Source organism: Cavia porcellus, unplaced genomic scaffold, assembly GCF_034190915.1.
Source record: "Cavia porcellus strain 051 isolate PalLab524CR breed Dunkin Hartley unplaced genomic scaffold, mCavPor4.1 scaffold_28, whole genome shotgun sequence".
NCBI classification, from domain to species: domain Eukaryota; kingdom Metazoa; phylum Chordata; class Mammalia; order Rodentia; family Caviidae; genus Cavia; species Cavia porcellus.
The window spans coordinates 38,469,696-38,481,143 of record NW_026947511.1 but is presented as its reverse complement, the minus strand read 5'-3'; the positions used below and the strand labels follow the sequence as shown (position 1 = coordinate 38,481,143).

The window sequence follows — 11,448 nt, the reverse complement described above, 5'->3', positions numbered from 1 at the left end:
TTGGGCACAACAAGGGGGGATAAGTTTATACATACGTGTCCTTGTATCCTGACTGCATAGAGAGCAGTCAGGAAGGATTCAGAAGAAATGGATGAAACATTTTCAGAGAGTGAAGGAAGTACAGTGACCAGGGATAGGCAGGCTTCTCAATATTTATTTTGTTGGAGTATTTTAATTATGAACCGTGGAGATAAAATTTGTATTTAAACTATGTTTATATGAATGAAGTGCACATCCCTGAAACCTGGTGAACCTACTTCCAGGAACTTCTCCTGCACACATTTTCTTACACTCATTCAAAGACACTCACTAGAATATTGGCCACAGCCCTAGGTCAAGGACAAAAGCCTGGAAATGACTTGATTATGCATTAAAAGTTGAGCACTTAAGTGAGTTAAGTTACGGTCTTGCAGAGAAGCACGGCGTAGCTGTTACAAAGACTATGAAATATGCATTGATGTGAAAAGCTCCCGAGAGATATTTATTAAAAAGAAAAAAATGCAAGACAAAAACATGGTGCTCCCATTTCTGATAAAATAATCATGACACATCTTAAATGTTCCTCTACTTAACCTATATTATTACAGAAAATGAACATGCCTAGTTCCTGTTGTTTATATCTGAGTGTGTGGATGTGCATGGAAACTTTCTGGAAATAAATACTGGGTAAGAATACTGGGTTCATAGCGGTGACCTCTGGGATGAATGTGAGAATTTGTCTGGGAGGGAAAATTGTCTACTTTTCATTGTGACACTTTTGAATTGGATGACTTTTATGTGGTACATGATTTTCTTTATCGACTAAAAACACTTATAAATAAATAGAAGCACATCTACACAATGGAAGGGGTACACTGTAACATAAACAGGGCTAAGTTTGTTTTTCATGTACCTAGGCAGAGCAGACTGAAAGGTACAGCAACTTATACGGTATATTTTAATTTTTGCTGTTTCAGGGTTTCCCGTAGAGTGTGCTGCCTGGTTCCCATCCTGTATGTTGGGCTGCTCACAACATTTCTCACTGCTTTGGCTTTGGTCACAGTGCAGCCTCTGCCTCTCTGTCTGAGGAAGACTGTTTTCTGTTTTAGCCTTATTATGGGTCTTCTGGTTAAAATGCTAGATCTTTGCAGGCTTATGAGCATGAACAACCTGCCCTGCACCCATGCACCCCACATCACATCTGCAAATAAAACAGTGCATTGCAGAGATGAGGGTAAGCGTGAGAGAGTATAAATGTGCCATTATCATGTGGGGATCTGAGGTTGGACTCACTATGGTGGCTATGGACACCAGGAACCTTCCTCCTCCTAGTGTGGCAATTGGATCTGTAGGTCAGAGTGACCAGGAGAGGTTAGATTTTTCTGTGTCATGGCTGAGGTTATTGCAGGAATCACAGCACAGGGCTGCTGGCTTTGGTCACAATGGACATATGCCAGAGAATATCAAAGCTTCAGCTGCTAAGGACAGTTTGGAATTCACCAGTCTGCAGGTGCACTTTGGGCGCATTTTTTCCTGTATAGTGACACCTGACTGTCACTGTTAGGGGTGCTTGTTCCCCTCGTTCTTGCAGCTGTGTATTTTCTCCAGTGCCTACACTCCCAGGACACTTTTGGCTGTCATTATGGTTTGCAACCCATCAGGTCTGTTTGTGTTTGGGTCCATGTTTATGAACAGCATCCTTTCAAAAGGAATTGAAAATATCCCTGTTGCCTTTCTTCATCTTTACAGAGCCCAAAAGAAAAGCCTTTGCCCCTCCATGTTTTCTCTCATTTCATCTCCCAGGGCAGCCCTGGGTCAAGTGGTCGTCCTGATTATCTGGTTGGCTTTCTGCCTTGATGCATTTATGGGGCCTTTTATTATTGACTTTGGATTTCCCTGTAAGGTACTCCAAAAACGCATTTTAAAAGAGTCTCCAGTGGGCAGTTTACATTTTAACTGCTCCTTTCATTATCCTCCTCAGCACTCTGACATAGCTCCCTTTTCTAGAATTAAATAACCACAGGATAGCTCTTGGGCTCTGTGTCTCTCTTGGATGTTGAACTTGGCCCTGCTGCGGTCTTTATTATGTAGCAGTTCAGTCAGAGTCTCATGATCCTTTGCACTCAACACCTCCCTCCTAGTTTTTGTTTTCAAGTTACACAGCATCTTGATGCATTAAGGGCCAGAGAGTCAGGACCATCTTGGTTGGTGTTTGGAGAATCTAAGAAATACTGACAGTCTGTTAAGATAGGGGGCTCACAGAGCTGTGCAATGTGTAAGAATGTGGTGGACCCCCAGGAAAGATTGGAGACCACCATTTCTCCAAAGTCCTCTGGTTCCAGCTGAATAAAATCCTTCCATCATTAATGAATCTAGGATTTAAGGCTGGAGATTTGCCTGTCTGTTGGGTATTATTTTAGACGCCATAGTACTTTGGAGACCATTTATGCTAGAAATATAGACTCGGATTTTTATGGGCTTCCTTGCTTCACTTTTCCTATATCACACTTCTCTGAATCCCAGCACTGGGCTGGATAACTCTCCATCTTTCTCTTGACTCCTTCCTACTCAGCATCCCTATGGGATAGGTCTGAACTCACTCAGTACACCAAGAGCTTCATGAATCGTGAGAATTTCTGGGGGAGCTTCCAGGTAGAATACAGTTCATCACAAGCCCAATATTTGTGTTTCTAAAGGTATAAGCCAGAAAGCAGAGAGACCAGCCCCCTTACCACCCTCCCCACCTTTCCCCAAATATGTTCCCAATGCCCTTGAAACCATGCTGGCACAGTACCCATTAGTTCGGGTCTAGGATGGTAACCCTTTTGTTACCCACAGTAAGGATTTTTTTTTTTCAGTTTTTCATGTTTCAGTAAAAGAGACAGTTTCATGTTTTGTCCTCTGCTTCAAAACACACCAGGAAGTCCACAGGAAAACAATGGCTGCTATGGGAAGCAGTTCATGCCAAAACACTCCATGATAATGGGAGATGCAGTAGATACATTTCCGGAGGAAACTAGTCCACTTATTTCCAGGAGAGAGAGAGCAACTAAATACAGCAAAGAACGTAGACGTGTGTGTTTGGGAAAGTCCTTCAACAACTGGATAACCAAGGAGACCACCATGAGGTTTATCTCACTTGTCAAACTGAAAGAATTGAAAAACTACAGAACCCCATGCTAGGGATGCTGTGAGAAGGGAAGCCTGCTCATATTTGGCTAATGAGGAATTCAGGCAAAGTTAATAATACATATCAGAAGCCTGGAGATGTACAGTGCATGCCTTTAGGCTTAGCATATTCCGAGGGGAAAAGGAAGAATCTCACTTACTGATACTGCATTATAACATCAATTTTAAGAGTAAGAAAACTAGAAAATCCTTGAGAGCCAAAGAATGGATACTGGTTAAATGAATTGTGAGACTGAAGAATAATGGTATAGGCCAAGATTTTCATGATATATAAATGAATTTTTATTCCATTATAAAACAGCGTATAGCATGTTGGCTGAAAATTCCAAAAGAGACTGCTAGACAAACTTGTTGACTAAGAAAAGTTGATTTTATTAGATTGGTCCTCTTTGTTTAAAAAAAATTCAAATTTATTCCTTTCTGAAAAAGTCTGGGAAGGTAATCACGGCTAATTTTGTTTTATCAAAAGTGGGACCTGGTTTGCATCTGCATCTGCCTGCAGCTTGCTGAGCCCCACTGCAGGCCCTCAGGATCTGGTTAGAGGCATAATACAGACTTCAAGCATCGGGTAGAGAGAGCGGAGATGAGTAGTATCGAATCACTCCTGGTCAACCCTAAAACTTATCCCAGGGACCACGGAGTGCTCTACCCTCCAGTAGACTGAACGCTGGAATGGTTGGATCATCACCTTATTTGCTCTTCGTAACTGCTTTCTGGAAACCAGAGCCTCTGGGAAGCCTTTGCCAAATGTCATAGTCAGTCAGTGACAGACCCAGGGTCAGAGTTCCACTTCTCATTTTCAGTGCTGTGTTTCCCTGGTCTGACCCTCCAGGTCTTTCCCACAAGCTCGGATGTATTAGGGACTCAGGGGTCCTAGCAACTGGACGTGAAAACAGACTTCCCTCACTCCTTAGGGTAGAATGTTCCCAAGGCTTTTAGTTCAAGGTTACCTTTAATGGCTGCTCTAGAAGGAGCAGTGCCAGGGGTCAGTGTCAGACCCCCTCCTCACTATCATGTGGCTCTTGGTTTCTTCATTATACAGTTAAAGGAAACCAAGACACAGAGAGACAAAGTCTCTGGTGCTTTCATCCCTGGGTCAGCTGCAGAGCAGAACTGGCCTTCAAACAATGAAGTATGGGTCATTGCAACTGCTGGTGACAACAAACCTGGCCACTTTACCACATGGGGTACCTTTGGCCACTTGTGTATGTGTGTGTATGTTGGGGGGGATCTCACCCTCCAACAATCTTGTGAGGATAAGGGAACAGACAGTGCAGACTTAGGACTGATCTGAGAGGCTTTGCCTATCCTGTGGCTCCTTGTCTCCTCTAGGAAGCATTTTTTCCCTACGTCTTGCTGTCATGGAGGGCCTGGGTTCACCTTACCTCTAGGTTTGTCCTTATGGTCCCCAGAGGTGGCAACATATCCAGGCTTCACACCACACCCAGAGACAGCACAGAGGCCAGGACTCAAGGGATTGCTTTGGTAGGGACCAGGGACTCTTTCCCGGAAGCCTTGGGCAATCTGCCCATATAGCACTGGGCTGGACTTGGCCAGGCACCTGCTCTGAAATCAAGGATGGAGCACTCATGACCTCCTAGGAGTGGAGTCTCTGCTCTCTGAGTGACAGGATGGTGGCAGTGTGGGGGCCTGGTGGGGGCAGTGAGGAAGAGAGAGGTGTCTCTTCATTTCATCAGAGCTCTGTGGAGGATGAGGGACAGCGGGATGGTGAGAAGCATCATCCAGGTTGCCCTCCCACAGGGACCTGTCATCCCTTCCCGTTCTGTGTGGAGGATGCAGGAGGAGCAGCAGCATCAGCGCTCAGAGTAGGTCCCACCCCAACATCAACTGCAGTGGAACATAAGGGCCCTCAGGCAACTCGAGGCCCTGAGGTGCAAGGGCACCGATATCTGAGAGTGTAGACTATGTCAGCCTTGCCCTCTAGGATGGCAACACAGACAGCAACTGAGAGGCACAAGGGGTATCCTTAATGTGCCACCATGTCCTATGGAAGAAGTTTTAACTCTGCTTCAAGTGGTGTTTGGATGGTTGGTTCCCATCCCTTTTTCTTTTTCCTTTCTTATCCCTAATTTTTTGTATTTTTAAGAAGAATAAACATATTTATAATGGGAAAGTAATACATTTTATTTGCAAAGACTATTCAGACTTGTCATTTAAAATAGCAAAGGAAATTCCCACCTTAAATAAGAAATCTGGGGATTTAGCTCAGCAGCATAAGCGCCCGTTTGGCAAGTGTGAGGTTGTAAATTTGATCCCTGGTGCACACACACACACACACACACATACATGCACACGCACACACAAAAGTCTGATGATCATGTTTGTAATATTTGAAAATAAACCAATTTTATTTGAAATCAGTCAATTCCAATCAAGACCAGGAAACAAATTCATGATTGCTCCAGAGTCATGAGGAAAGCACTCAGCTCTATCTTCATTAAAAGTCATTTTACATTTATTAAGGCTTGAAAGCAAGGCCTGTTATTTTATCACCACAGTTAAAGGTCTCTGGAAAATCAAGTAACCATCATTCAGAGTGTCTTTATTAAACGAATGCTTGTTCTTTTATAAAAGCTAGGCATCTTTTACTAAATTAGTAAATGCCCCAGCTTAGAAAATGATACAACTAAGTGGCCAGAAAAAAAGGACAAATTCAAACATCAGCTGGGTATTTGATATTTTAAATATATGCACAGTTAATATTATGAAATTTCTAGTTATATACAGAATGCCTTAGACTACTGGATCCTTAAAACTGTGTTTTGCCAAAACCAGATTGCATTCATAGAAATACAGATTAGCCTCAACCTCATGGAGAGGCAACATTTTATTTATTTTTGGTTAGCAGAGGGAGTTGGATAGATTTATTAAAGGAACATTAAGTAAGATTGCGTGCAGTTTGGATCATATCTGATTACGAGACTTGGTATCCACAACTAAGCTGGAGAGAGATGGGGTGAAGGGAGAAGAGAGCGTATTCATGAGGGTACCCGGGCCGTGTGATCTGAATGGTGGGCAGCTGCAGACATGAGGCCCAGGCTGGAGGGCAGAGGGGCTAGAGAGCCAGTGAAAACATCGCTCATGTTCTGCAGACATCAGAACTGACTGCCTACGTTTTTCTAATGCTTTCTTAATATCATAAGGAACATAAGAAAATGACCCCTTGAGAATCACTGAGCTTAGTTCTAACCATGAGTTTCCAAGCAACAACACCAGCATCTTGTTGAGCTGGCCCCTGGCCACTGCGAGTGGAGGTGAACCCAGAAGTACCTACCGCATACCTGCTGCTTCTAAACACAGAGTGTCATAGTGATGGCACGTTCTTGCCAGAGAGACTTTCCTGCCTCTGCTTCTTTCCGAATTCTGTGTTTAGGCTTGCTGATTCCTGGGGTCTTAGATCATCCAGGTCTGTGGGCTCCTTCTTGTCACCATGCTAAGTCACTTGGTATTGTCTGACTGCAGAGTAACCATCAAGTAGCATTTTTCCAACTGAGAAGTGCTGGAAGATACTTCTGGTATTGGCTTTGTGTTGAGAAGACCAAGTTCCCCTGTGGCACCAGCAGTTTGATGAGGAAATCCTGAGGGGTGCCCTTCCCGAAGTTGAACTTGCTTGGGATTGTGTGGCCAAGCAGGCTGTCATATCACCCCCATTTTTGTCGATTTGCCTGCTGCCAGTGACTTGTACTCCTGTCTGTGGTTCTAAATTTGCCTGACATTTGGCTTTCTTGGTCAGGAGATAAAGGAACTGTGCTCTGGATCAATCAGGACTATATGTACCTGGCTCATCTTGCAGGAGTATTAAAAATGAACACAATACCTCTCCTGCCACATGCAGAGCTAGGCAGTCCTGAACAAATGATGAATTCACCTCAGCCATGCTCTTTGACTCTAGTTTTCTGCTTCTGTCTTTTGCTAACCAACTTACAAAAAAATTGGTGGTGTGAAAGTCAAAGGAGAGAAAAATGCAAAATAAAATAGGATTTCAACACAGATAACCTCCTTTCTGTACTACCAAATGTGTGTTCTCAGAAACAAGGATCCTTTGAAGACCAATCCCCAAGACTGTCTGCACCCAAGATTCTGAGCTGCACAGTCTGGGCGCAAAGCCATCAGCAGTCCCAAGCGGTCCCTGGGAGGCATGGCCTCACCATACAGAGGAAGCCACGGGGCAAGGAGAAGGCCAATGGCCAGAGGGACCAGAGGTTGGAAAAAAAGTATCTTTTGAAAAAAAATTAGCAATTAATATTATTAATATTATTAATGCTACTGTTATTTTATATACTGCAATGAGTCTGGCCATAAGACATCTCTAATCAGTAGTCGATTAGTTGCATTATGTGGTAACCTACAGTTGAAATAAAAACGTATTTCTGAATCAAGTACCTGGAAGAGTCTTCCTTCCATGACTTCTGCCCACCTTTAGAAGGGTTATAATGAATCTGTAGCACCCTGCCCTGCTGTGCCTAACACTGTTATTTATGTGAGCTAACGCAACCCCAGGAGGAGCACCCAAGGTTAACATTGACTTGTTTGTTTTTAGGTTTTATAGGCTCCAAGCATGAGGTTGATCTCCAGGACCTGGTCCACTTGGAAGTCATCTCACCACACTGTACATTCAGGAGAGGTTCTGATGAGCTAGACGCTCACTCTGCTTAGAAGGCCTTCAGGATCATTGATCCGTCATTCCAAGGCTGGTATGGGGCTTCTCCCTACAGTGCCTCAGCCAGCTTCTAGCTCCTCTTTTCAGACATTGTCAGGGGTGCAGGGGGGCCTTTTGGTGGGGGACAGCAATGGACTCATGTGATGTCCTGGTGTCCTCATGGGTAGGTAGGAATAGAGCCCCTGCTTCTCACCCTTGCTTGCCTGTTTGGAGATTCCTTGGTAGTGTTTGGATGCGAGTGTGGGTTAGAATCATTGGTATTTCTCTGTGAAGGAACTGGTCATGCTTTCTCTGCAGCAGTGGGCTTTTCCCTAGAGCAGGAGGATCCTTGGCATCCTCCAGGAGTACAGAGGGGAGGGTTGCTGGATGTATGGCCATGGGGAGATACTTTTTTATGGCATTCCCCTAAAGAGGAGCAGAGGCTAAATTCATTTCTCTCCATTTCCTTTGTGCAGATATCCAGTGCACCAGGAGGTGACAGGCAGGGGAAAGGACGCAGAGACAATGAGTGAGAATATTATTGCCCTTTTCATCCAGCAGTTGGAAGGTTAACCCAAATGGGTACCTATTTTTCTTCTAAACTACATGGTTTCTGGGTCAGGAAGGTTCATGGCTTTCTGCTAAGATATCCCACCATCATTTCAACTCCTCCACATGCCTCCACCTGTCCCAGGCCACCAGGGAATCCCAGGGAACATCAACCAGTGGACCCATGGCCAGGGGCAGCTTAGAGAGACCAGAAAGACATTTTGGCCAGATCTAGGTATTTGCTATCAAGTTGGTAGTTAGTGATACCAGCAGTCCAAGGCTTAGATTCTGAGAGAAGAGGCAGTTTGACATTGACCAGGGGGCATTGAGCCTCATAAAAGACCCCTTGGTTCCCACCCATCCCCCCTCCTGCACCCCAGCATGAACTGGAAGCTGCTTACTGATGTGCAGTCCAGCCGGGTAAGCAATCTCACTGCACAACCACTCCTAAGCACGCAGACCCATGGCTGTAGAACCCTGGGCCTTTTGGCACCAACACTGCTCCCCTGCTCCCCATCGCAGTCCTGCAGTTTGGAATTGCACACCAGCTTCCTTCTTGGCCATGCCTAGGCAGGAAAAAGCCAAGGGCAGCCAAGGTCAAGAATTGCTAGTGTGTCTGGAGGGAGTTTGTAGTCTGGTTTTGGAGCATTTGCAGGAGTGACAGCAAGTACATGTGCGGGATGCTCAGAGCCATGCCAGCTCAGTCCCCCCAGCCTCTCTGCATCCCCTAGCAAGGTGCAGACTCATTCTAACGAGAGCAGTGTGGGTCCTTGTTCTTGCAGATTCTACAAGGAGGAGCTGGTCTTGCACTTGCTAAAGCATCTGAGAGATGTTAGGAGGCTGGCAGACAGGACTGAGACCACCCATAGGGGGCTCCCGAGACTGACCCCAAATCCACTAACCCAGACTCTACTGGCAAGTGCAGAGGCATCTGTTTCCTCCCTGTGTACCAGCTTCACGCGTGTCCAGACAGAAGACGCGCTAACCTTCAAAGCTAGCAGGCTGAAGTTCTGGGGAACCAGCAAGAACAACCTGATAAAAAGTTCCCCGAGTCAGTGGGGAAGCGGAATTGCGAAGCCTGTAAAACCGAGTTTTGTCGGGGAAGCAGTGTCCTCCACATCAGATGGATGGTGGCTGTGCTCAGGGCCGGCTGAGGCGCTTGGCGACATCAGCGTAGGCCAGCTCGATCTCGCTGTCGGCTGCGCAGGTGTTGGTGAATTCATCCCGGGCGTAGGCATTCTTGAGGTACCGCCATAGGCCTGTCATCTCAGCAGGGAAGTCATAGTTGCGGTATTTCTTGGCCACAATCTGAGCAGAGAGATGGGACAGAGACAGGTAAAGGAGGAAGGTCAACCTCAGGAGGTTTCCAGGGTATGGCACAGGGCATGGCCACAGCAACAGGACCCATGTGCAGTGCAATGGGCCAGCCCCAAAACATTTGCAGTGCAAGAGACAAGGATATCTCCATGTTTTACCTATTTCTTACATAAATATGATTTGCCCTTCTGCCTACTTGTTCTACATGTAGGGAGTTTTCTTTAGGCAATAATTATGGATGTGGACAAAGCGTTCAGCTACACTGCTAGGATCACAGCATCCTAGAAAGCACAGAACAGTGTACAGTGTCAATGGCCAGTGATGTATGAATGGGTGCGTAAATGCTTGACTGTACATAAATAAGTACAATGGCACCTATAAAGCTGCTGAAAAAGATGCTGCCCAGGAAGATCCAATGGGCTAGAAAACTGAAGACAGACTGTTACACTGAACCCATCATGTCGCACATTTATAGCTATTACAATGGGTAGTAGCTGCCTGGAAGGTGAAACCTTGTCTTTTCCATTCTTTTCTCCATAGGAATTTTTTATGAGAATTCCTTGCAGTTAAAATGAGTGATGTCGGTGGCCAAGGAAGTCCCCACAATGCCTGTCCAGTGTAGGAGAGGCCAGATCAAAGGTGACAGAGAGTTCTGTTACAAGTGCTGGTCACCCCGGATGAGAAGGAATGGAAGTCACATCCATGCCAGTCCCTACAGCCTTCCTGTGGTCACTGTGAGAAGTGGCTCCCCTTGTTTGCCCATGGCTTTGAGAGGCCACTGCCTTCCTCCTAGGGCAAACCCTTGGGTAAGCCACGGTCCTGGGATGCGAAGCACTGGGCTAGGTATGGACAGACCCACAGAAAATGAACAGTCCAATAGAAGATGTTCTTCATGGGTTGAAGCCTTAAATGTGTTCATGCAGATATTTTATTTTTAGAGCTTTTGTTTTTTCAGTGCTGGGGATCACACCCAGGGCCTCGTGCATGATGGCTAAGTACCCAGATTCTTGAAGGACAGACTTATAGCTTGAAAAGTGAGGAAGTACTATGAATCCATTCATTTGTGTTTGTATTTGGGTCTCTCTTCCTGTTGGTTTCAAGGGGACGCTGCCACTGTAGTGCGCTAGGACAGGCCTTATCATGCTTGATACTTGCTATGCACTGGGTCAGGGTCAATCGGGTCCTTGGCCAGAGCTGGACCTGAAACACAGTCAGGCGAGGGTGCACACACGCAGCTGTGATGCGCAGGGGACAGCCGTGCTCATGTTCTGAATTTGCTCTTTCATATGAAAACAGTTAGCTCCTACAGCCCAGATTAAGTTTTGGCGTCTGAGGCCAAGCTGGAGGCTGCTCAGCTCCCCCTCTGCTCTTGTGCACGGAGAGGTTTGCCAGGTCCTGGATCTGATAAGCGGGATCAGCAAAAATGCGAGGTGACAGCAGCAAGGCCCAGCACCCTCCCTCCCGGACGTCGTCATCTGGTCCTGAGGCTCCAAGGAGATGTCTACTGAAGTCCTCCAAGGACAGGGATTTGCTTGGCCATTTGTGGCTGGAAGGAGCCGGAGGAATCACAGGCTGGTACACCAGACTGGGAGAATGATTTGCTTGCCTAATTCAACCAGTGATTCTTAAGTGGATGGTTAACAAGTGTCAGTGCGAGGAGGAAGGGGAAAGGGAAAAGGAGGCAAGGAGAGATGTAATCTGCACTCTTCCCTCCAGCATGAGAAAAGTCACATCCCTAGGGCCCAACGTATCCC

At 45.9% G+C, this 11,448-nt stretch overlaps 1 protein-coding gene across 1 annotated transcript in view; it reads right to left on the bottom strand.

The window, feature by feature from the left end:
• Positions 1-5,509: 5,509 nt before the first annotated feature.
• Positions 5,510-11,448, bottom strand: part of Clic5 (chloride intracellular channel 5) — a 64,170-nt gene continuing 58,231 nt past the window's right edge. The window contains exon 6 of the mRNA XM_003473625.5: positions 5,510-9,685. Within this exon, the coding sequence (XP_003473673.2) occupies positions 9,518-9,685 (168 nt within the window). The 3' untranslated portion in view covers positions 5,510-9,517. The remainder of the gene's footprint in view (positions 9,686-11,448) is intronic.